The sequence below is a fragment of the Gopherus flavomarginatus genome, chromosome 10 (genome assembly GCF_025201925.1).
Source record: "Gopherus flavomarginatus isolate rGopFla2 chromosome 10, rGopFla2.mat.asm, whole genome shotgun sequence".
Classification (NCBI taxonomy): Eukaryota; Metazoa; Chordata; order Testudines; family Testudinidae; genus Gopherus; species Gopherus flavomarginatus.
Window position 1 is genome coordinate 30,212,584 of NC_066626.1, and position 25,943 is coordinate 30,238,526.

The 25,943-nt window shown below is 41.2% G+C and overlaps 2 protein-coding genes across 6 annotated transcripts in view; one reads left to right on the forward strand and one right to left on the reverse strand.

The window, feature by feature from the left end:
* The window catches only part of HIBCH (3-hydroxyisobutyryl-CoA hydrolase), a 91,233-nt gene extending 74,016 nt beyond the window's left edge, over positions 1–17,217 (forward strand). For 3 of the 5 annotated variants that reach the window (XM_050916379.1, XM_050916381.1, XM_050916380.1), the window contains 3 exons: positions 7,935–8,054; positions 9,151–9,184; positions 13,909–17,217. In XM_050916379.1, the coding sequence (XP_050772336.1) occupies positions 7,935–8,054; positions 9,151–9,184; positions 13,909–14,024 (270 nt within the window). In that variant the 3' untranslated portion in view covers positions 14,025–17,217. The remainder of the gene's footprint in view (positions 1–7,934; positions 8,055–9,150; positions 9,185–13,908) is intronic. The other 2 variants (XR_007768338.1, XM_050916382.1) reach the window with 2 other exon arrangements.
* NAB1 (NGFI-A binding protein 1) overlaps positions 1–25,943 on the reverse strand; it is a 314,417-nt gene that overhangs the window by 268,575 nt on the left and 19,899 nt on the right. The window lies entirely within an intron of this gene.

Below are 25,943 nucleotides of genomic sequence, written 5' to 3' on the forward strand. Positions count from 1 at the left end.
TGGTGATGTTTTGTCACGACGTTCATGAAGTGGTATTGCGTTGTAGCAATACCTCACGACCAACATTGCTCCCTCTAAAAGACATTTTGAAACACTTCAGTGTCCTATAAACTTGTCTTACAGGCTATGAGACCCCTTGTCAAAATTAGGGTGATGGCTTTATTTTAAAATCAAATTGGGAGACAAACACCAACTTGTGAAAGTTCAGATTCTTATAAGAGGTGAGAGAGGGATTCAGGAATTCCCTCCATTAATGTATGGATTTGTGAAAGCTAGACTCTCTGCTGGTGCACCCCTTTATGTCCTATATAGCACCCCCTGCTAATGCTGGTTACAGCCCAGCAGTGATCTGACTCTTCTTATGACTCAGCCCTGTGGGCAGATCATGCTTTTGTCTTACCCTTTACAGGGTAACAGAAAGTAAAACAAAGGAATTCAGCCTGATATGGAGCCCCATTGACCCCACACGTTTCTCTCAGGTTTTCAATTGTCCATATCCATGGCCTCCCACCACCAACTCCCCTGCCAGTGGACCCTATAATTAGAAGCCAAGGGCTTCTTCATCATACTTTCTACTGCCTCCCTGGACTTCTTCCTCTTGTAGTCTCTTTTTCAGGACTTCTCCCCACACCCTCTCTAGGGTCACCCTTTTCTCAGGACCAGAACTCACAGGGCTCTACCCTGGAATTCCCTAACAAAATCCTAAACCAGAAGTGGGCAAACTTTTTGGCCTAAGGGCCACATTGGGGTTGCAAAACTGTATGGAGGGCCGGGTAAGGAAGGCTGTGCTCCCTAATCAGCCTGGCCCCTGCCACCTATCTAACCCCTCCCACTTCCTGCCCCCGACTACCCTCCCTCAGAACCTCTGACCCATCCAACCCCTCCCTGTTCCTTGTCCCCTAACCACCCCCTCCCAGGAACCCCCACCCCTAACTGCCCCTGGGACCCCACCCTCTATCCAACCCCCCCTGCTCCCAAACCCCTGATTGCTCTGACCCCTAGCCACACCCCCACCCCTTGACTGGGCCCACAGGACACCATGCCTATCCAGCCCCCCCTGTTCCCCATCCCCTGACCCCTATCTACACCCCTGCCCCCTGACAGGCCCCCCAGGACTCCCATACTTATCCAACCCCACCCCTGTCCCCTGACCACCCCCCAGAACCTCCACCCCATCCAACTGCCCCTTGCTTCCTGTCCCCTGACGGCCCCCCCTACCCCCCGGACCACCTCTTATTCAACCCCCCGGCCCTAGCCCCCTTACCATGCAGGTCAGAGCAGCATGTCTGGCTGCCACACCACCCGGCCAGAGCCAGACATGCTGCCGCGCTGCTCAGCAGGAACACACAACCCCGCCATTGACTGCGGGGAAGGGGCAGGAACGTGGGGGCTGGCCTCCCTGGCCAGGAGCTCAAGGGCTGGGCAGGATGGTCCCTCAAGCCATAGTTTGCCCACCTCTGTCCTAAACCAACAGAACAAACATAACCCACTTCTCCTCTCTTCAGACTTGACCTTTGATACATCTCCATTCCTCAACTGACCACCATCCAAGGCTTTCTCCTTGGAAGTCCAGGTCCTGCCCCATTATCAGGGTTCACCACCAGAGCTTGCTGTATCCCACTGGCTTCTCTGTATCTCTGCTGCCTCTTGTCACACTGTGTTACTCAGGAGAGGATTCCGGAGCCAACTCTCCTCATAAACTTCCTCTGCAACCCACTCAGTCCCTCCACTCTCTCACACTAAACAAGGCACTGAAGTATTCTTTCCAACTCTCACTGTAGCCTCCTTCTCATCTGTGCTTCCTTTATAGTCATCACCCAGTGCCTGGCCCACCCTGCAGGTGCAGCCAGATGAGTTAACTGGCCTTTCACATCCACATTAACCCTTTCAGAGCCAGGGTTGAGGCTATACGCCATCACAAGAGCCTGTTGGATTACAGTAACAAGCTAATAATAAAAGCAGCAAAGAAAACACAGACAGCCCTCCCGAAAACTTGAAGCTTATTGCACCTGAATTATCAGAGTTCCCATCAGCATTTCAGAAGAGCAATTTCTGATGTGTCAACAGAAAAATTTAATTCCCTTTAAATTGTTTTCTTTTACTCTGCTGGGTAGGGCAGCGTTTTCCTTTTGTTTTGTTTTTTATCATTCTTAATTCAACCCACAGAAACCTTATGAATTCATCTCAGATTAATAGAGGTGACTGGTCTCTCCTTTAGCAAGCCAGTAACAAGTGTCTCCTCTCTATTCTAAGGGGAAGTGCCACATTAGACACCAGTATTTTCCTTTTTAAGTTTAGAAATCCGGCAAAGATTATATTCTTCTGATACAGCAGTATGGAGTTTACTACTTTAGCTACTTGGGAGGAGAAAGAGCTTGAAAAAAGTTGAATAGTTTGAAGAAAAAAACCGCCACATATGATTCATTCATACAGGGGAGAGTAACCTTGATTCCTTGAGCTCAATTAAACTTAAAATGAGTTAACAGGGGATACCTCAGATTAAGAAAACATTTTGGGTGGGATTCACAAAAGTACTTTAGGTGCCTAAGTATCAGGTTTTGGCACATCAATCCCAGTTTTGGCTCCACTGTGATCCAAAACTTCTGCCAAGCCCTATAGATGCCTAAGTTTTTCAGAATAAAAGTTTCCTCAGCACCCATGTTTCTGCCTCTGAGCACATGCACTGTTTGCCCCCCTGTACATAAGAACATAAGAACGGCCGTACCGGGTCAGACCAAAGGTCCATCTAGCCCAGTATCTGTCTACTGACAGTGGCCAATGCCAGGTGCCCCAGAGGGAGTGAAGCTAACAGGCAATGATCAAGTGATCTCTCTCCTGCCATCTATCTCCATCCTCTGGTAAACAGAGGCTAGGGACACCATTCTTTACCCTTCCTGGCTAATAGCCATTTATGGACTTAGCCACCATGAATTTATCCAGTTCCCTTTTAAACATTGTTATAGTCCCAGCCTTCACAACCTCCTCAGGTAAGGAGTTCCACAAGTTGACTGTGCGCTGTGTGAAGAAGAACTTCCTTTGATTTGTTTTAAACCTGCTACCTATTAATTTCATTTGGTGATCCCTAGTTCTTGTATTATGGGAAGAAGTAAATAACTTTTCCTTATCCACTTTCTCCACATCACTCATGATTTTATATACCTCTATCATATCCCCCCTTAGTCTCCTCTTTTCCAAGCTGAAGAGGCCTAGCCTCTTTAATCTTTCCTCGTATGGGACCCTCTCCAAACCCCTAATCATTTTAGTTGCCCTTTTCTGAACCTTTTCCAGTGCTAGAATTTCTTTTTTGAGGTGAGAAGACCACATCTGTACACAGTATTCGAGATGTGGGCGTACCATGAATTTATATAAGGGCAATAATATATTCTCAGTCTTATTCTCTATCCCCTTTTTAGTGATTCCTAACATCCAGTTTGCTTTTTTGACCGCCTCTGCGCACTGCGTGGACATCTTCAAAGAACTATCCATGATGACGCCAAGATCTTTTTCCTGACTCGTTGTAGCTAAATTAGCCCCCATCATATTGTATGTATAGTTGGGGTTATTTTTTCCAATGTGCATTACTTTACATTTATCCACGTTAAATTTCATTTGCCATTTTGTTGCCCAATCACTTAGTTTTGTGAGATCTTTTTGAAGTTCTTCACAATCTGCTTTGGTCTTAACTATCTTGAGTAGTTTAGTATCATCTGCAAACTTTGCCATCTCACTGTTTACCCCTTTCTCCAGATCATTTATGAATAAATTGAATAGGATTGGTCCTAGGACTGACCTTTGGGAACACCACTAGTTACCCCTCTCCATTCTGAGAATTTACCATTAATTCCTACCCTTTGTTGCCTGTCTTCTAACCAGTTCTCAATCCATGAAAGGACCTTCCCTTTTATCCCATGACAGCTTAATTTATGTAAGAGCCTTTGGTGAGGGACCTTGTCAAAGGCTTTCTGGAAATCTAAGTACACTATGTCCACTGGATCCCCGTTGTCCACATGTTTGTTGACCCCTTCAAAGAACTCTAATAGATTAGTAAGACACGATTTTCCTTTACAGAAACCATGTTGACTATTGCTCAACAGTTTGTTTTTCTATGTGTCTGACAATTTTATTCTTAACTATTGTTTCGACTAATTTGCCCGGTACTGACGTTAGACTTACTGGTCTGTAATTGCCGGGATCATCTCTAGAGCCCTTTTTAAATATTGGCGTTACATTAGCTAACTTCCAGTCATTGGGTATCGAAGCCGATTTAAAGGGCAGGTTACAAACCTTAGTTAATAGTTCCGCAACTTCACATTTCTCAACCCCTATCTCCTGCCTAAGCCCCAGAGTGATTCACAAACCAGGAGCAGACAGGCATTTAGCCACCTGAGTTGCCTGTGGAGCCCAATCTTTTAGGGGCCTCTGAGCATGCCTACCAGATCAGGTCCATTCAGAATTGATGTGGGGGAGGGAACTTTTAGCCAAGTGGTTAAAGCACTTGCGTGGGAAATGAAAGACCAAGGTTCAATTTCCTCCTCTTCCAGAGGAGGCTAAAAATTATAAGGTGGTGGCAGCAGCTGCACCACCTCCTTCTCTGGTTGTTTTATGTGTAGTGAGGCAGGTGGCTAACTCTCTTGCTCAAACACAACTTAGGTGCCTGACTCCAGGCAGCAGGTTCCCATTTGTGGATCTCTAAGATGACGTAGGCATCTCCCTGCAGCCTGGACTTCAGCAGCTCTCTGAGATCGGGGCAGGGCTGAGCACACACTCTTCTCGTTTGCTAGCTTAGGCAGAGCCTCACCTAGTGTGCTGGCTTTGTGGATTGCATTCTAGGGTGCCTGTCTCTCCCCATTCATTGTCTAGGGAGCCTAAGCGCCTAATTTGGCCTTGTGGATTTCAGTGTTATTCCTGTGACTTCCTAGGCACCGTGACCCTCACTGTGGCAATGCCTAAGTTCCTTTGTAGATCCCAGCTTTGTCGCCTCTTTCTCTTTATATAGTAAGGTTTTTCAGTCCCAGTTTCCCCTGCAGGACACGATTAACTCTTCATCTCTCTAACTAACCCTTTTGTTTCTTTCTCCCTTATGGTTGAGGGGAAAGGGTTACAGCTGTCGCCCGTCTCAAACAAACAAACAGCCCTCTTCTTCCCAGAAAACCTGAAACTCGATGCTATGGTGCATATGAGAAACTTTCTTAGCAACCTATATTTTGTGACTGAAAGGGAGCAATTCTGCTCTTGCAGCTGTTATTTCTGGGAGGACTCCATCCCTTACACTGACTTTCTTCACCGTACGATGATAAAGTTCTGACGATTAATGCTGTTGCAAATCCAACTTGCAGTATGGAGGACCGCTACACTGAAATAAAGATGATCCCATGAAAAATGGAATCGGTGGCAACGCCCTTCATAAGATCTTATCAGCATCCCATATTTCTCCCTCCTAATGCAATCTGTTCCTCTTCGATCTTGTTCCTCAGATCTGATCTTCCTCTTATATGATCAGTTCACTTATAGATACATTGGTGACTCATTTTTTCTGCATTACACCCACCTTTTGTGCTTCTTTTTCTTTCCCTTTCCTCTATTCGCTACACGATTTATCACAATGCTCCCTCCACCTCCAACCTCTTTGGCAGCCTCTGTGTGCATTAGCTTAGTAAACTGCTGTTTTCAAATCTTTTCTGCTTCAGTGCTTCCCTTGATCAGTGGTGCCCCACAATGCACTGTGCATATTTCACCCAGGGAAGCTCGTAGGTGCCCAGAATTTTGAATATAACATCTGGTCTGGTCCCAGCAATGATTTCCAGATCACACAAGAGTTTGCCACTGAGCAAAGGGGTAAAGCGCCCTATGTGGAAATGAGGCCAGGAAGAGAAAAGGAAACTTAAGGGAAAAAAGGGAAATTAGGGCAGCTTTATTAGGAATCACTGAACAGATCTGAAGAGCAGCAAATTGCAGTCGGGGTCGGGGAGGGAGGGAGGTAGAGGAGCTAAAGTACAAAAAAGCAGCTACGGGTCTGTGATAATTAATGGAATTATGGAAGTTATCAGATCAAGCCAGGATGTATTTTTTTCCAAACCATTTCCCCGAGCTCAACTTTCAAACCGGCGGATGGATACATGCAGAACTGTGAAAAAACTTTAATCACTAGTTACTAGGATCTACCTTCCACATCAGTTGAGTTAGTAGACATAAGTAAACAGACAAACAAGGTTATTACGCTCTAGGAGCTGTCATCTGGAGGGAAAGAGAATGAGAAATCAGAGCAGTGAGGAGCAGAAAATTTCTTGGTGTGAACGACTGGAAATCTGCTATTTCAGTCTGTGGGTTAAGAGCTTAATATCCTCTCTGATAATATGAATAGGTAAATCTTACCATCTGCCACTTCCCATTGTTGTAATAAACAATCTTTTGTAAATCAGAGCATATTATTGTGGTATGAATGGTGTAGCTCATTTATTCATGCTTACGTAAAATCCTTAAGTTTTAAGATTTTAAAAAATATAGTCAAGCTGTGGATCTCTTTGCCTGAATATGTTGTGAAGGCCAAGACTATAACAGAGTTCAAAAAAGAGCTAGAGAAATTCATGGAGGATAGGTCTATCAGTGGCTATTAGCCAGGATGAGCAGGGATGGTGTCGCTAGCTTCTCTTTGCCAGAAGCTGGGAACAGGCAACAGAATATGGATCACTTGATGATTACCTGTTCTTTTCATTCCCTCTGGGGCACCTGGCACTGGCCATTGTTGGAAGACAGGATACTGGGTTAGATGGACCTTTGGTCTGACCCAGAATGGCCGTTCTTATGTTCTTATTAATCACCTACTTGTCATAATTAAAAAATAGAACTCCTGTTTACATTACTTTCCCCAAGAAAATTTTTGAAGCTCAGTTCTAATTCCTTAACTATGTTTTTTCGTTCATCTGGCACATGGTCTGTTTTTAATTGAAAATTACTCATGAGTGATAGGCTTCTGGCAACTGTTCGTTTATTTATTTAAATTAAAAAGACACTATCATTTTTTTTTTAGTGGAAGGAGTGCATACCAATTATCTGGTCTTTTGCAAATAAGTATAAGGAGAAATGCATTTTTTTAAATTGAAATGTTGGGCCAACTCACATATTCCCATACTGTTCTGAACATTGCACTAAACGAAACGTGAACACTGTATCCATAGCTTACCTACAAGATCTTTTCTGCTGCAGATGATGCAAATAATGATCGGCATTTAAAATTTTTTTGTAACTTGTGCCTGTAATTCTTAAATGTTTAATAGTTCATACTGAACTGATATATAAAAGGCCAAATTCTGCTCTCATGTACCCTAGTATGAATCAAGAAGTCCACTGACAAATCAAATCAGTCTAGATTTGAGCCCCAGTCCTGCAAACTACTCCTTGGGGGTGGACTGTGTGCCTGCATAGAACTCAGGTTCCCGTGAGGGTCTGCCTGGGCACATCGGTCCCTGTGTGGAGTGGGTAGCCAGTTTAGTGCCTGAGCCCTGTCTTCACAGGATAGACTTCTGTTCTCCATGAAAAGAGGGGCTGTAGTACTGAGAAACAATGCACAAGAGAAAAATAAAAGATTAAGGAACAGCAGGGGCAATTTTGAGGCCACTTGGAACCCTGCTAGAAATCAATGGTATTTCAGTGCTATTTTAATGTGCCATAGGTAAAAGGTTAGGGAAGGGGGAATAACAGATTTTTTGGGCAAATTAACATGATTTTGTATAGTAGCATGGCAGAGGTGGGTTTGTAAGAGTTATGTAGAGGTGGAGAGGGCAGATAAGCTTAGGGAGGATGGAAGTGCTAGAGTATTGCCAAGTATTGTTTTGTATCATTACACCTGTAATAAAATAACCGTTTGTCTTCATTTTTGAAAACCATTTAACCACAAATCTAAGATAGAAAAAAATGAAGTTTAATGTCTTCCACAGACAATTAATAAAATGTCACCTACGTCCTTAAAAATGACTTTGAGACAGCTTCGAGAAGGAGCTTCCATGAACTTGCAAGATGTACTAATTATGGAATACCGACTGAGCCAGGCATGCATGGTAAGAAAAAAGTAGAAAACTTTTGCCCCTTCCAGACATCATGAGCTGGTTGCCCACTTTTGCCATTCCATACTAATTATACCAACAAATATTTCTGACAAATATATCACTGTCCGTATCTTAGTGGTGTCTTTGTTCAAAATGACAGTTTCCATTTGTATGCCTGCTTGTGCAACTGGAAGGAAAGGTAGCCAGCAAAACAAGGCTATAGGAGGTTTACTGAGAAAAGTATGGTGAAGCTACAGTATGGAGAATTAAATAAGTAGTGTACAGTACTTAGCTTGGTGAAGTAGTTCTGGTGCAGCAGCATAGTTGTCTGAATGAAACCCTGTAAGATTCCTGACAGGAATCCTGCTCTGTTAATTTAGTCACCTTTTGTCATATAAAATATTAAATGACATATACAAATATTATTTTTGAATTGATAGTTTTGTTTAAGATAGACCTTGGAAATGTGTGGCATGCCTCATTCATACTGAAAATATCATTACTCCTTCCCTCAAATGAGTATTGTCACTCCATTTCTAATAAAACGCAATCAGGATTTGATAGAACATAATTATTTAACTGAAAAGTGTGATAAGCATACACAGTACATTACAAAACAAATGAAGACAAGGGCTCTGCCTTGAGGAGTTTACAGTCTAAAGACCAATCCTGTAAGCCTCATTGTGTGGAACTCCCATACAATGTCAATGAGATGTCCCATGGAAGGATGATATGACCATAATTCAGTCAACCACAGTGCACAGGACAGCAGTTCAAATGTTAGGAGGTTTGGAGCTATGTTAGTAAGCTGGATCAGTGTAGGAAGATTTTGGATGGGAGGAGTGGTGGATGGTCTCAGAAGGTTGTTCCAAACACAGGTTGTAGCATAAAAGAAGGTGCAAAAGCCAGAATTGAGGGAAGAGACAAGGGAGCAGTTAGGGGAGAACATCCACAGGAGTGTAATAAGAGTAAGAGAACAAGACGAGAGCAGTGAAAGTGGAGTTGGGTAGAGGCTTGGGTAACATGGACTTGATGCAGAAGCAAGGAGCCCCCAGTGAAAGGGGGGTGAAATGGAATGTATTGTTTTACATGGTTCTTTGTCTTTCAGAGTGGCCATGACTTCTATGAAGGTGTTCGAGCAGGTAAGGATGCACACCAGAAAGATCACTTCAAGTTAATAGTGGGTAAAACACATTGCTTTATTGCTCATTTGTAGATATAAGTAAAAGTGCAGCAGTTTGTTTGACAGTAATATCCAGTACCATCATCTTAGAGAATATGGTCAGTACATTAATTTATCCTGCTGATTGTATTCCCTCCATGCAGCCATAGATTGCCCGCTGACCTGTTGTCATTCTGTAACATGATAGAAAAAGGCTTTCTTGTTAATGTAAAGTATTTTTAGTGTTTTATACACGTGTTCCCCTTGCACCATTAACTGCTAGCACAGCACCATGAAAACATTTGCACCGGGCCATCTGAAAGGAACAAGATATATCCAGGGTGGGCAATAATGAGCAATGAGGATGTGAAGCATGATCTACCATCACTCATGCATTCAGTTCGGTTCCGGTGTCAGCCAGAGTGCTAGGCAATCAGACCATTTACAAAATGAAAAGGTAAAATTAGTAACAGATGCATTGGTTGTTTCAGGGTGGAAGTACGCTCATTAGCACAGGAACTATTTTTGGCAAATGTCTCCTATGTTATCATTACATAAATCTTACCACAGAAAACATTCTTGGGTACATAAACTTTTGAATTTTTTTTTTAACCATTTCTCAGTATTACATAGGCAGGAAAGGAAGCGGCAGCAAATAGCGGGGCTTTTGTCTATTGGATCGATCTGGGAGTCAGACTAAGGTTCTCTCCTCAGTTCTACCATTGAGTCACTATGTGACCTTGTGCAAGCCTCTCAGTCTTTGTGTCTCAGTTTCCCCATCTGTAAAATGGGACTTGGTGGTTATTTTAGAACCGATGCACGTAGCACAGCATGAGACATCGATGGAGATGGTTTCCTAAGGAGATTACAGTGTAAGACAACAGATCTAGTTAAGACTGAGGGACCCAGATGAGATTTTAATTCAAAATTTATTTAAATATTATCTCCTTTTCTCTAATAATTCTTATCTACCTTTGTAAAGCAATTTAAGCTCTGTGGATGAACGGTGTTAAAAGTTAACTATTAATAAAGGAACCTCAGGCATCTTACCGTATCTATCAAAGGACAAGTATGGCTTCACTGTGCTAGCTAACAAGAGAAGGAAACATTTACAATTTAAAAGATGCTGTTCCTAGAATATGTTCTAAATCTTCAGGAAAATATGCACAATCACCGAGATATATCTGTCTGGAAAATGGCAGTCCTTGCTGAGAGGCCAAGAGAGAGAGTCAAGCAGCAGACATGATCCTCATTTTTAATGCACAAGGTCATTAAAATCATTTGAGAACTGGACAGAGACAGATTACTTGTCACACTGTTCAAGATAACCACACAGACTGCTGATTGAGAAACAAGCATCAAGGGGCAACGGCTGGGAAACTTCCATTTGCTGCATAGTGTCTCTTTCTTGTGTATGTTATAGCACGATTACATGATGATTAGAATAGGCCTACGGGTAACAGAAAATAGTCAAATTTCATTGTGCAATATATAATTGATGATTTTATCAGTTGCTCTTGAATCATTTTTTACCCCAAGCTGCCCCCTACTCACACTGAGTAGTACCTTATTCTGTGAATAATCTCCCTGAAATCACTAAGACCACTTGTCAGATAAGGTGCTTATTTAATTTAAGAAAGGGTGGCAGAAACCGGCCCTTAAAGATGAACTGTAATGTTTTATTTTTTTCATATATACACACACACACATACATCATTAACATCTTGATCTTTCAAGGTGCTGAGCACTCTCAACACCCATGAAGATGCTCAGCACCTCACAGGATCAAGCCCTACTTGAATAATATGTGGATTTAAAAATTAGAACAATATACTTAAGTGGTTGCCATTAAAAGACAGCATTTGCCAAGTTACCACAGAGGAGTATGTATCATAGATAACAAAGCTTTGCCCTATATGAAAAAAAAATTCTAAGGTATTGAGTGGCATGTGTTATTAGTTGCAATAGCACAGGTAGCTAGGCAGAAATGTATGTGTGGAATTTTCAATGCAATGTTTAGGTCTGGCTGTTACTGGTTTCACATCGCCACCACTGCAAATGGTTGTAGTGCTGCTGCTGTCCATCCTGGAGAACAGACATTCTTCTCACATAGGGCTTGTCCCTGAGAAATGCTGAGCACTTCCCAGTTAAGGGGAAGCGGATGTGCAAATCCCATTAAAGCCAATGCGAGTTTCAGATGCTAATCACCTTGTAACAGCTGTCTGTAATCAAATGCATAAGAGTCTAGAGAACTTGTTCTTTGGAGGTTAGATATTTACTAGTATTAAAAGTGGAGTTCATGTTAAAACAATGTTAACTTAATAACAAGTAATGAACTTGCCTTTAATCAGCTGTGGAAGTCTCCCAACTTTCTCATCTGTTCCTCTGTTTGACAACACTTCTTCCCCCCACCCCAATATCAAGCCAGATAAAACTTTGTTCTTGAGTCATTTTAATTGATAGATACTATTTGAGAACATTTTAACAACCCAGAATCTGTGATTATGGAATGTTTGGTTTCCATTGAAGAAAGCAAACTGTGGCTACTTGGATAAAGATTTAGAAAGGCAAAGCCCTGGGGTAAAAAATCTTTCAGAAATCTGGTCTATGAAACAATGCCGCTAACTGGCAATCAGCTGCAGCAACAAGCAAGGGAAGAAAAAAATATGTTTAGGGTGAACAGGGTCAGCTGTGATATGTCAGGCAGTCCTCAGGGTTTTGAAACTAGCCTGAAAATGAAAGTGCTAGTTTTAAGCATAAGAAAAGGAGCTTCCTGCTAGGTTTCATTCAGTAAACAGGAGACAACAACTATCTTGTGCACATAGCCTCCATTATCTCCAAGAGCAAAGGCTGTAGGGAAATGAGTTCTGCAACCCTAAATCCCTAGCTGGCCAAGTCACATTTGGTTTCAGCTGTGGTTGAAGATGTCCATAAGTAACCCTGTTAAAATTCCAGCCCTGTTAAGTGTGGCCACTGAGCCTACCGCACTCTTTTCGGATCTAAGTTAACCTGCCTCCTAAAGGACAAGAGAGTGAATATATTTGCTACAGCAGCAGATCTAGGGCCTCTGGGGGTGGCACTAGCCCTCCCCCTTCAATAAATAAATGACTAAATGCTCACGGTGTATACTACTTGTTAAACTACATGTCTTGAGACTTCCTGGATTGAGGTCAGGCAGGACCATTATGATTATGTAGTTGGAGCTCCAATATAACACAGGCCATATGTGTAAATAAGAAGAATAGTTTGACTGCACAGTGGTGTAAAGGACAGGAAGTTTTCTGTGCAACACACAGAACAGGTTGTTGAGAGTCTGGCTTGAATGTTCTAGGGGCAGCCAGCATGTTTCAGGAGGTGAAAACTGAACCAGCACACGCTTTGAATTTTAACAGCAGAATGATTGATTTGTTTTTCTCCCCTAGAAGCAGCAGCATAGCTGCTTCATTCAAGCCTGTACAGTAGATTACCTTCTTTGCAAATTAAAATTCCTGTAGCCATAATATTGACATTTGAGGAACAAGGTTAAAAGGCTTTCTGCCCACTATCTAATGAGTTCATGACCGGTGCTTAAAATAAGAAAGCCCAAGTTAATATGATCAGAGTAAAACTGAAGAAACATCTTTTCTTTTCATGTGAATACATTTTTTAAATTTAAATGTAGAGGGCTTTTATTTTTCAATAACATATTTAGTCAAATCATTGAGCTACGTAATCAGTCCTTTAAGAGTTCACTGAAATTGTATACAGAGGAATCAAAGACCTTCTTGAAATTCCATTCAGATTTTTTTCCACACCATATGATATTGTTTATTGATCCTTTCTGCTGGGGGCAGTCTTTTTCTGGTTATTTAAAAGTCTCTTCTACTAACATATCAGTAACAGTAATTAGCCTCTGATTAGCTCATCTCCAGCTCCACATGGAATTTAAATTTATTATTTTGCCTTCTCTTTTTTCCTAACTAAGATCAATTTCTTCTCCTGGTCTGTTGGGAATGGATCTCTGCATCATGTTTTCTTGTGTTATATTTTTGCGTATAGCCCATTACTGATTTTTATATACAGCGTTGGGGATATATTCCAGTATTGTGCAGAATATACATATTGCAATGGTAATTCTTCAGAGAAATTGTCTTCTATATCTCTCTATTAATAGCTATATATAACTTTACCATTGATTTTCCTATGAGGATATCCTGCCATATTGTTTTCCCCATTATTATTATATTAGTTTATATGACATTCCCGTAGGAATCTAAGAGTCTACCTTCTAGTCTTCAAGAGTGAGATTCTGCATGAGGATTTAATAATTCTTTTTTAACAGAAGCATCCTACATAGAGCCCTATAATTCCATCCAACCTCCAGGAGGTGGGCTATATATGGTCGGATTGTGCAGCAGGCCTACAATAAACGAATGGTTGGAGACTTGCATGATATTGATCATCATGGTTTGTGAATGCTGTATTGGATTGGGTTGATATGGGGATTTCTGGAGCAATAAGATAGTCCCAGTGTCATACAACTCAAGGGTGTGACTCTGTTTGGTGAACATTCATAAAAGGTTAAAAAGTTAAGCTATTACTTGAGCCAAATACACTGTACTGCATATAGAGCAACTGTATAATCTACTCTCTTGATGTGATCTGAAGCCCTTTTGATTGAGAAAATTCACTAATAACTTCACCTCTTTCTGCTTTACCTGACAGTGCTGATTGACAAAGACCAAGTCCCAAAATGGAAGCCAGCTACCTTAGAAGAAGTAACAGATGAATTTGTGGACAACTGCTTTAAGTCATTGGGAAACAGCGATCTCAAATTATAATGAGGGTGTACAAGCCTATCAAGGGTGTATTCATCTGTATAATTTTAGGATACAAAAATTAATAACGATGCAGAGACTTTGATGATGGAGGTATGGTAACACTCTTGGGTCTAATCTTCTTGAGATGCAGAGTCTGTAGTTTTTACTGTTTCTGTAGTACCATAAGGAGAAAACTGAATCAAGGGAATAAATTACTTCAAGTAAAAGCTTTTTACTAATTGCTATTATGTAATAAAGAACATTTGATTTTTGGCGACATCTGTTAGTCTAGTGGGGCGAATCTGAGGAGGCAGCCTGGGTCAGTGAATAGTGTATGGGACTGGGAGGCAGGAGATCTGGGTAGTCTGGGGTCTACCACTGATCCACTAAATTGGTTCTGTGCCTCACTTTCTCCTTTATAAAATGTAGATAAAAATGTTTAACTTCATAAAGCACTCAGAGCTACAGATGAAAATGCCATGTATGTGAGTGTGCCTGGTAGCGGGTAGTATTTTCAGTAATACCAAAGTAAACAGAAGTTGCTATGCTACTGAGTTAGTAGCAGGTCAGTATTATGACCTAGTACTTGATACAGCTTCATTGTCTGGAATGGAAATCCAGTTTTACAGATGAAATTGTCAGCCAACCTACTATATGAATATTTTACAGGGCTGACCAGTTTTAATGGTATTTTTAATACAATTGCCATTTACCACACTTCAGGTTATTTTTACCGTAATCTCTATAAAGATACCCTGCATAACAAGACATTTACCTTGACTTAATAAATCACTAGTGAACTTTCCCTGGTTTTGTGATGACAGTTGAATTCAGTGGTGGAATAATTACCTCAAAGTGTGGTGAACATTGAGGGCCAAAGTCACTGTGTCAGCAGTTGCAGCTCTGTTTACTTCAGTCGTGCATGGATGAACTTGACAATGCATGATTGCAATTTAGCTGTACTGACCAATAAGTGATAATTCTGTCTCTACGTCACAGGTGTATAAGGGCCACATGCAGCCTAACAAGGAAGATCTACTGCATGGGGACAAGGGCAGGATTTGTGGAGGCTATGGAAGGGGTGCACACCCCTAAATGGTGTATGCTTAGATTATATGAGCAGAGGGACTAGAGAATACATTGCTACAAGGATCCACAAGTCCAGTGGTTTTCAACCTTTTGTTTGCTGACACCTAAAGTTTCAAATGGAGGTGTGGACCCCTTAGGCATAGTCTACAGGCCCCTAGGGGTCATGGACCACGGGTTGAAAACTATTGACCTAGTCCATTCCCTCAACTAGTGGATGTGAGAAGTGTATAGGTAGGCTTAGAAGGCTACTCCAGTCCTTAGACTGAAGTATCAGCTGCAGAGTGGCTCTGCTCCTGTTCCACATACAGGTTCTACTGGGTTCTCCCTGCTTAGCCCAGTTCCTGGGGCTGGATGCAAAGGAAATGATACAATGTAAACGAAGTGGTAGGAAAACCAAGTCTGCTGCCAGGCCCAGTGGCTAGTGCACTTGTTGTCAACAAGAGTAGCTGGAAAAAAGCTGAAGGTAAAAATTGGAAAGACTCTAACCAAAACGTTATATAAAATGACTGAAAACTGCTGTCTGGCTGCAACATTCATGCTCCAGAGCTAGTGTGTAATTTTCACTTTCTTAATAAAAAGTGAAACTGGAGTTTATTAAGTTTCCCAGATTTAAGAGCTTGATTAGAAAGCCCCTGTCAGTGCTGCTAAAAGCTGCAGCTAGCTCAACTATTTCAACTTGATAATAGAAAATGGGAGCACAGGAGAAGGAAGGGGGAAAAAGGACCAGGAAACTTTTTTTAAATCATACAATAAAACGCCCTCCTCAAATGTGCATTAAAGCTGCTGTTCCATCTCAGGCTTCTGCTGATGTTAAGAATGCCCTGAAGTTCCACAATGTAACCAGAGCCAATGGATGTAATTATATCTTTATTATGTACAATTAGCATTTCCACAATTCTGTATGTCATACATGGCCACTGATCTATGTTCTCTTTGTTCAAAATGGAGACTGTGCTTTTTATAGTTACTTTGACAGGTTAAACTTCAGCAACTCTTTTTCCAGTTATTTCTATGGCAATAGAAAAGGTCATCACAAATGTAAGTTTTTGACTTCTTTGAAGACTTTAGTCAAGAGGAGGAAAATGAGCTGAAAGGGGAAGAGCTTTTATTCAAACAAATGTGTTCAATAATTGGCACTGCCAAAATAAAATAGAATGACAAAGCAGAAAGAGACCACAGAATTGTTTACAAGGTGCTCAAAGGCATGCAGCAATTAGCCCTACACGCTACGTAATTTAGGCAGCTAGTTGACCTGTAATCTCTTGGTGCAAATAATTAAGGGACAGAGACAGAAAAGCACTGGTGTCTTGACTATTCACTAATAGCTCCTCTACTCAGTGGCCTCGTCTTTAAAGTCTAGTGGTAAAATTTCAGTCCAGCTGCCAGTTAGAGTAATGAGATACATTTTGTTATTAATGGTAAAATTTTCAAAAAAAGAACCAAAACTTTAAATGATTATACACTTGGAAGTAACGAGGTAAGTTCTCATTTATTCAGCAACATTGTTTGTTACATTTTGCACAAGAATAATGAAATAGTCATCTTATGTGTTTAATAAACGAGGCCAAGATTTTGAGCTCCTTGAGGCAGGAATCATGCCTTCTCTGCTTGCAAAGTATAGAGCACACTGCTGGCATTGCAAGATTTTATATGTAAAAATTAATATACTCCGAACGGGTTGCAATGTGTATTTTAATCAAATAAAAACCTTACAAGCAATTAATTACAACTTAATTTTATTCAGTTAAGAAAATGTTTTCACAAAAATATTGTAAAAATATATGGTCATACTAGAGTTTGGCTCCAGCTCTGTCATGCTGCTGAAATGTCAGTTTTACAAAGTTGTGCTGAAGTTATTGAACCAAAAGTAGGGCATCATAGCAAGGCAGATAACATGCATTAGCAGATACAATTGTCACTGTTTTGTGGGCAGTCACAGGGACATTGTAGAACGTATAACTAATGAAAAAGAATCCTTAAAATGTTTTTCCAAAACATGTGCCTGTCACGCGAGTCCTTCAATATACAATCTCAAAGGCAAAAACTAGTTGCAACTTTTGTTGTAGAGCCTCTGTTGCATCTCGATCATCAAAATTATACTACCATTAAAACCAAACTAATAGAGTGGGTATTGTGTAATTTCATTTAACATACTTAAGTAAAGGCCTTTATCTTTATTGTAAAGGACAGTAGCAATATCCTTACAAAAAATACTGCAAAATTCTGGGAGGTGACTTTAGAATACTGTCCTATGGTCTTAAGGATACAGGCATCATTTGCAAAAGTCAGTATCTTACAAAACTTAAATGGCTAAAAAGTCAAATTGTTTTCCTGCTATGCAGCTATGTACACAGCTGCCCCTAGTGCTCCTGGGCCTCTTTTTCATCTGCTCTGTGCTTGCCTGAAGTGCTGATGTCTTAGAAAGTGTTGTTCCTGTCAAACACAGCTAAAGTAGCACTCTGGGTTGTTTGAAAGCGCTGTGAATTGTCAGGAAGTAGGGGAGGAGAACAAGTTTGGAAGTCACAGGTAGGAGATTCAGATATGGAAAGGATTAGCAGTAGGATACAATTTTAGTAGAGGGCCTATTGTAGGTGGTATTTGTAGGTAGAGCGTAGTTCATAGCATCAGTAAACTTAAGTAAGTATGGCGTTAGCTCTGTCTCATACACTGTTTACCATCAGCTGGGTAATTTTCTCCTTTGATTCTTGTGCATTTAACATGCTTTCTGATGGATGGCTGGGGGTGATGTGATTCAGCTACAAGTCTAATGCCCAGGTGTCTTGTGCAGGGAAAGGTGCAATTCAGCAATAAACAAAACCAAACCACGCTCCTGGCAGAGAAGCTGCTTTCAAGCTGTGTATCTACCATCCCAGCGCTGGGAAGTGCCAGACGAGCCAATACCGAAAAGGAAAGAGGCAGTCTGTTCCTCTTGCCCAGCCTTCCTGCCTCCTTCCCTGCTCCCTTTTAGCGGTGACTTCAACAGTGGGAGTGCATTGTCAACTTGCTCTAGTGATCTCTCTCCTGCCATCCATCTTTACCCTCTGATAAACAGAGGCTGGGGCCACCCTTCCTTCCCATCCTGGCTAATATCCATTAATGGACATGAATTTATCTGTTGTGCCTACTAATGCCTCATCTCCCAGCCTTTAAAAACAAAAAAAAAAACCCTTTCTCACTGAAGTCTGTTCATAGTCACCAAGAATCAGGTGGACCCAACTGGGTGGAGTCAGAATAGCCCATGAGAGCTACTCCTTCCATCACCTCACTCCTTAAGCCATTTGGCCTTTCCAATTATGGGTGTAGACATAATTGATGTGCTTTTATAGATCAGCTTATTGACTAAGAAGCCCAGTAAAACAGCTGAGCATTCAAGTGCCTGGAACTCTCTCTCTGTGCCTTATAGCGAGCAGTCAGGCTCCTAGAAAGAAGCATGAAAGTAATCTCCTTCCCCATTGTTTGCACACAGAGAGCAGCAGGGGGCCACTGGAAAAAGAGAAATAACTAACATATACTAATTTGTAAATGAGGGCATCATTAACTAGAGCATTTTAGTAACAAATAGTGCAGCTACTTGAGCAGGAAATGAAAACGTATGTAACTACAGATCGGTATAGGCAGCCTTTTCCCAAGCTTTGTTAAACTGACACTCTATTGCCAACATCTCTGCAAAAAGGGAACGGTGCTGCAATTGGAATTCAGTTTAATATCTAATGTAGCTCATTTCTTGGCATTTCATAACCAATGCTTAATATGCAAATAATGGGTGTTAGGAATAAGCTTTTACTACAACACAAGCTTCATCTAGTCCTCCTGAATTGGATTTGAAGTGTAATATGAAACCCAGCCTCCTACTCAAACTGTAGTGCTGTTAATTTCAGATTACTGCTAAGTGTATTTTAAAAATAAATCATGGGGAAATGTCATTTGAGTAGCAGATGCACAGAAGCAATGTCTATGCAATTCAGTTGATAGTGATTTTAAAAAAATCACTGTCAGCAGTGGGACAAATTATATTTTCATGCTGTACCATACCACACATGATCTGATGCTAGGTGAGGGAGAGATTTGTTTTCCTACCTTTTCTCTCTTACATAGGAAGAGATTCCCTTTTTAGGCTGATTAACCAAACAGTAAATTAAGACCGGATTCATTTTTTTCTGGCTGATTATTCCATTTCTTTTTTAAATTCACTTCATGTTTGGAATCACCTTTTTTAATGAGGGCACCTATAGAGCATGACTGAATGTACTATACTCAGTGTAACTTCAGGGACATTGTTTTAGTGATTGGTATAGCGCAGGCTTTGTCTATTAACACAATGGCCCATTTGAAAATACAGATATGAAGAAGATAGTATTCAAGAGACTGGAACCAAATTGTTTTTCCTTTTCTTCAAGGGCTTGGGAAAATATTCTAAATAGCAGCAGAGTGAGATCTATGGAATTAACTTCAGTGTGAATATGAGACATGTATGTCAAGTCAGTCCTGGGGTGCATTATTGGAAACTACTCTTCATTTATGAAATTTACTCCTCGTAAACTGTCATTTACCTGTATACATTAACCCAAAATATCTTACGTCTCCTTTTTCAATTTGCTTCAGCTTCATAAACATCCATATTTTCTCTCTCTCTCCTACATGAACAGATTGTGGCTCAATCTTAGTAGCAGCAGGAGATGATCATTCTAATTCCCAAAAACATTACTCTAACTATCATTATTTCTATCAGTTAATACATTTTCACAGTTGCCTTTAACTTGCCTGGAAAAGCTGTTTGTTTGTTTTTTTTAAATTGCAAACCCATTATTTGCTGTTGAATGAACGGAAATATGCACCTACTTTATTGACTGCCTTATCTAGGCATTTTATTACTGACAATGGATTTTGATGGAGGAGGAAACAAATGCAAAGAACCCAAGCTCCTAAAAGGCAGGCAGCTGAATATTGTCTGAATATTTGAGTGCAAAACTATTCTCATTGGCTTTATTGCAAATGCCTGTCCTCAAAATCCATCATTGCACCTCCTGCTTAACCTACAAGTTCCCAACTATGTCTTGGATGGGCCAGACTACAAATCCTGTTGAACAAGGGCACATGGTCTAGACTAGTTTAAAAAAGAAAAAAAAAAGTTCCCTTAATGCTTTAGCCCTTCCTCATCTCATCATCATCATCTAGTCAGTCTGACAAATCAACTAACAGATAAAAGAGAGAGCCCCTCACAGTAGCACGAGAAAGGCCTGCTGCCCCAAATGGCCTCTTGTCAGTGGTATTTCAGTATAAGGCTGCATCATATTTAGATGAGCTGTTCTCAGCCATTCACAGTTATACTGATTAATAAAATGAAGCTTCGAGGGCATATTTATTTTCCCTCACCTTCCTGCCTAAACTAAATATCTTTGGTCTGAGTATAGTAATCATAACTGATTGCTACAGCAATGAATGTCGTTAACAACCTTAATTTATGCTTTTAGGGATTAGTCAATACCCTTCACCTAGTTTGCAGAGGCCAAGGCATCAGTTAAATGGTTCATCAGGATAATTAGGTTATCAGTGCCTTTAGTGCATTTCCTTTTGATGTGTTTAAGAAGGGCAGATTTAATGGCAGCATAATCCATATGGTTGGTTTGCTACTTTTCACTTACAAAGCACATTGCCTTGGCTTAATGATCAATTAACAGTTCACACATTTAGTCAGGTCATCCTAAAAGATCAAAGGTAAATTTCTGACTGAACCCATTCCAATTATTATGCTATAGGTCTATAATCCCGATTCCCATTTAACAGACATTAGAGCATTTTATCATACGTGCAATTTCTCACGTAAGATCATAGGCAGATGCAAGGCTTACATGTTTGTAAAGTAACCTATTGTCAACAGTTTTGATACAGCACATTTAAAAAAAAAGACAATTTGTACCTTATCCTTAAGGAACTTTGGTGTTGATGTTACTGCGACCATTGGGTGGTGGTTACAGTTGCAGCAGTTTTGCACATCCATTTTCCTGACATTCATTATGACCAGACTCAGCACATACAAAGCAGACAGAACACACTCAACCTACAGTGGATCACAGCTGATGGATTAATGGATTCTGCTATGGTCCAGTTGCTCGTGAATAAACGGACATTTTATGCTCCCCTGACCTTCCAGACATAGAACTGTAGTTGGAATTATGCTTAAATCACAGCTGCTTCTGCTTGAATTTATTTATTTGTAATAGCACCAAACGTGAATGGTTTAACAGACAGATGGAGGCTTACTGAGAAGATAATCCTCGGAATTCAGGGCACATCACTTTCGATGAAAGGAATGTCACTATATTTGCTTTCAGTCACTGCCCATTGTTTCACAGCCTGATCAAGAATTTCATGAGAGAGCCGGTGCGCATAATCCAGCACTATGGTACTTGATGAGCCTCTCTCATCCAGCTTCACTGTAATCAGTGGAGATTTCTCCCCCATGCATCCTTCACCACCTTCTCTGCTCCTCTCATCCAGGATAGCGTTTGAGATTGGAAAAGCGTTCTTGGACTTGATGCATCCCATGGTACGTCTAAAAATGTAGCTGCAGGGGTTAGGTTAGCAGCATGTTCTGAACAATTGAAACAGTTTTCTTGATTGACGCACAGCTTTTATTTCTTACTGCAAGCAGTTCCAGCGACTTTGAAAGAATAAACTGTCCCTTTTGTGCCTCCTCACATCTACAGAGATCTGTCAAAATAATGTTTTGTATTATTTCAGTTTAAGAAATTACATCATGCTTAATATTGAACAACAGTGTTACAATTGGAAGCTTAATTCACCATAGCAGGTTATAAGAGAAACATTTTGCACATACCAGCATGGAGATTTATAGTTGTTTTCATTAGTAAGATCCATCTATTACAGTTAATACAATTTTTTTTGGACTTATCAAGCGGGCCTTGAAAAGTTCAATTGCCAATTGTGAGAAGTGAATTGTAGGTTGTCTAGTGTCTGCAGAGTTTTGTTTTCTTTTCTTTTTTAATATTGATTTCCCAGCCCTGATCCATTACAGAGGTAGCCTACCAAGCACAAACTGATGTATTTATTTACAGAATCAGGAAAAGAGCACAAGTAAACTGCAGTGGCTATGCTGCTGCTCAGGAAAGCTAACAAGACCCTAGTTTTCACTGCTCTTCTTCAGAGCCCATTGGACAGGAGGGACTCTGACAATACCAGTGTCACTTTGCGGTTGCTCAAGAAAACTATGCATAGAGGCAATCACTGGGACTATTCCTGGGGAAGAAAGGCCACTGTAAAATAAAAAACTTAGGGAAATAGAGAAGCAGCACCAAGCAGGCTGGCATAAGAGTAGCAGAGACTTCTGTCCTCAACAGGCAGGACAATGGTGGAGATAGGGAAGTGGGGAAGGGTTTGCTCTTCTTTCTGACTATCTAGAAGAGGGCTATAAATCTATCAAACCCCTCCTAGGCCAGTATTACCCAGTGTGGGGCAGAGAATGTTCAAGGGCTACCAGCTGGATAGATGCAAACCCATGGTGGAGGCTGTTCAGCTTTTAAAAGAGGAAGTGCTGTACTAGGCAAAAGCTAATACAGCCTCAAGCCAGGTTCATGGAGAGCACTCTGGTAGAAATCCCAGCACCTCTCTCGACAGTGGGCTGGGGTCGGAGAGGGAGGAAGGGGAGATGTGCTTCTCACTACAGCATTGCCTCTCTGGTTAGTGGGTGTCTGCTTTGAAAGCACCGATACCAAGACTCAGGAGAACTTTAGTGTATGCCAATATGTTTACTAAGATGTGAAACCATTTCTCAGGCCATTTCCTCTGCACAGGCAAAGCAGAATCTCACACATTTGCCTGATTTCAGTTGGCATGAACTTACTGTCATGACGGATATAATTGCCAATGAGAATAAAGAGTGCCCAGCATAGAAACCAGCTGTCCCTGCAGCTTATCCCAGTGATTAGGTACTAGGGCCAGCCAAAGTTCAACATTTTCCTGTAAGTAGTCTTAAAAGAAAACCACAAGTAATCATGGCAGTGGCTTATAAAGCCCTGTTCATTTGTCTTATACAGCAGAGAAGAAATAGAGGATCCAGTCCTGCCACTTGATCTTTACAGGAAGATCTTTACAGCCAGAGTCCCATTTCTAAGTCATCAAGGTCTGCCTGGGCACAAGAATTCATTCATGTGGATAAGATTACAGGACTGGGGCTGTGGCGAGATACTTTTAAGATGGAAATAGGAAGAGGCAAGAAGAGTCGTCGACTCGAATAAGAATTACATATAAAAGTTTCTTCAAGGTTTACCCGCACAGGCCAGCCTGCAGACATTATTTTTATAGCCCATTCCATTCAGGCATTTTAAACAATAAAAGTCAAGCAACTGAATTTCTCGAAAGATACATGTTGGCAATGTATTTTAGAATTAGAGACTAGTCACTAAGCCTATAAACTTAAATCTTACCATCATAAAGTTTGTAATTTTACTAAACTCAGAAAAGAGCTGTGAATCTCCAAAACAGACTGCTTACAGAGCGTGTTCATTATTAGGAAAACCAAGAGGGACAAGTTTCACAAGAAGAAACCATACAGGCCTAAATAGGTCTATATAAGTGACATTTATACCCATTTCCCTCATCAACGTGCACTGGATAAACTCAAAATGCTTAGTCTACCTAGTAGCTATAGGCTGAGCAGCTTTCATACACAAGATTTAGTGGTACTACTGTTTTCAGAGTCAAACACCTGGATAATAAATCATTTTTCTTGGAAAGAATATCTTATACCCATCAAATTCTAATATCTACCATATAATAATAAAATCTGAAGCTGAACCATGGTAACGAAAAAAGAGAATTACTCAGGTAACATTTAACAATCCAGCATCATTGGTCACATAACGTGTGAACAAGGGTGATCCAGTGGATGTAGTTAAGACTAAGTTTTTTTTATGGATATTTTTAGTAAAAGTCATTGACAGGTCATGAGCAATAATGAAAAATTCACGGAAGCTTGTGACTTGTCCTTGACTTTTAATAAAAATAACCATGACAAAATGGGGGAGGGGGGGATAAGGAGGATGGGAGCTAGCTCCAGGGTGCCTTCTGCTGTGACTGGGAGCTGCTGGGGTCCTCCCTGCCGCCTGCAGCAGCTGGAAGCTCTGGGGGTCTCTCTTGCTGCCTGCAGTGACAGGGATCCCCCATGCCACCCGCAGTGGCTGGAAACATTGGGGGTCCCTCTTGCCACCCACAGCAGCTGGGAGCATGGTGGATACCCCATGGCCACCCGCGTTGCCTGGGAGCAGTGGGGACTGCCCCAACCATCGGGTCCCCCCTGCTGCCCAGGGTGGCCCTGAGCAGCAGAGATTCCCCCTGCCACTCCTGGTGGCCAGGAACAGCGAGGGAGCTGTGGGGCTCTCCACCTGCCACCCATGGCTACCCCACAGGTCGCTGCCTCTGCAGGCAGCAGGCACCCCACAGCTCCCAGCCAACACTGGCTGAAGTCACGGAGGTCTTTGGAACGCACAGATTCTGTGACTACATTGCAGCCTTAGATATAATATATTGGGACTTTCCAAAAGCCTTTGACAAGCTCCCTCACCACAGGCTCTTATCCCATGAATGCTTACTTTGCTTAAGAGGGAAAAGCCTCTTATGGATCAGTAACTGGTTAAAAGATAGGAAACAAAAGGTTGGAATAAATGGCCAAGTTTCACAGTGGAGAGAAGTAAATAGCGGGGTTCCCCAAGGATCTGTTCAACATATTAATAAATGGTCTGGAAAAATGGGTAACAGGGAAGTGGCAAAGTTTGCAGATGATACAAAAATTACTCAAGATAGGTAAGTCCAAAGCTGACTGCAAAGAGTTACAAAGGGGTCTCATAAAACTGGTGACTAGGCAACAGAATGGCAGATGAAATTCCGTGTTGATAAACGCAAAGTAATGCACATTGGAAAACATATTCCCAACCACACATATAAAATGATGGGATCTAAACTAGCTGTTACCATTCAAACAAAGAGATCTTGAAGTCATTGTGGATAGTTCTCTGAACATATCTGTTCAATGTTCAGAAGCAGTCAAAAAAGTTAACAGAATGTTAGGAACCATTAAGAAAGTGATTGATGATAAGACAAGTTCTCATAATGTCACTATAAACCCATGGTACGCCCACACCTTGAATGCTGCGTACAGTTCTGATCACCCCATCTCAAAAAAAAAAAAAAATATGTTCAAACTGGAAAAAGTACAGAGAAGGGCAACAACAATGATTAGGGGTATGGAACAGCTTCCATATAAGAAGAGATTAAAAAGACTGGGAACTGTTCATCTTAGAAAAGAGAAAATTAAGGGAGGGGGGATATGATAGAAGTCTATAAAATCATGAATGGTGTGGAGAAAGTGAATAAGGAAGTGTTATTTATCTCTTTGTGACACACAAACCTGGGTCACCCAGTGAAATTAACAGGCAGCAAGTTTAAAAACAAAACATGAAGTACTGCTTCACACAAAACACAGTCAACTTGTTGCCAGGGGATGTTGTGAAAGCCAAAACTATAATGGCGTTTGAAAAAATGTTCATGGAGGATAGGTCCATCAATGGCTATTAGCCAAGATAGTCAGGGATGCAATCTCATGCTCTGGGTGTCCCTAAACCTCTGACTGTCAGAAGCTGGTAGTGGATGACTCAATTGCCCTGTTCTGTTCATTCCCACTGAAGCAGCTGGCATTGGCCACTGTCGGAAGACATGATACTGGGCTAGATGGACCATTGGCCATTCTGGGTCAGACCATTTTTACGTTCTAATAAATTTGGGGTCAGGAATTTGATAGTTCGCAAGCTATATCCAAGCCAGTTTGATACACAAAGT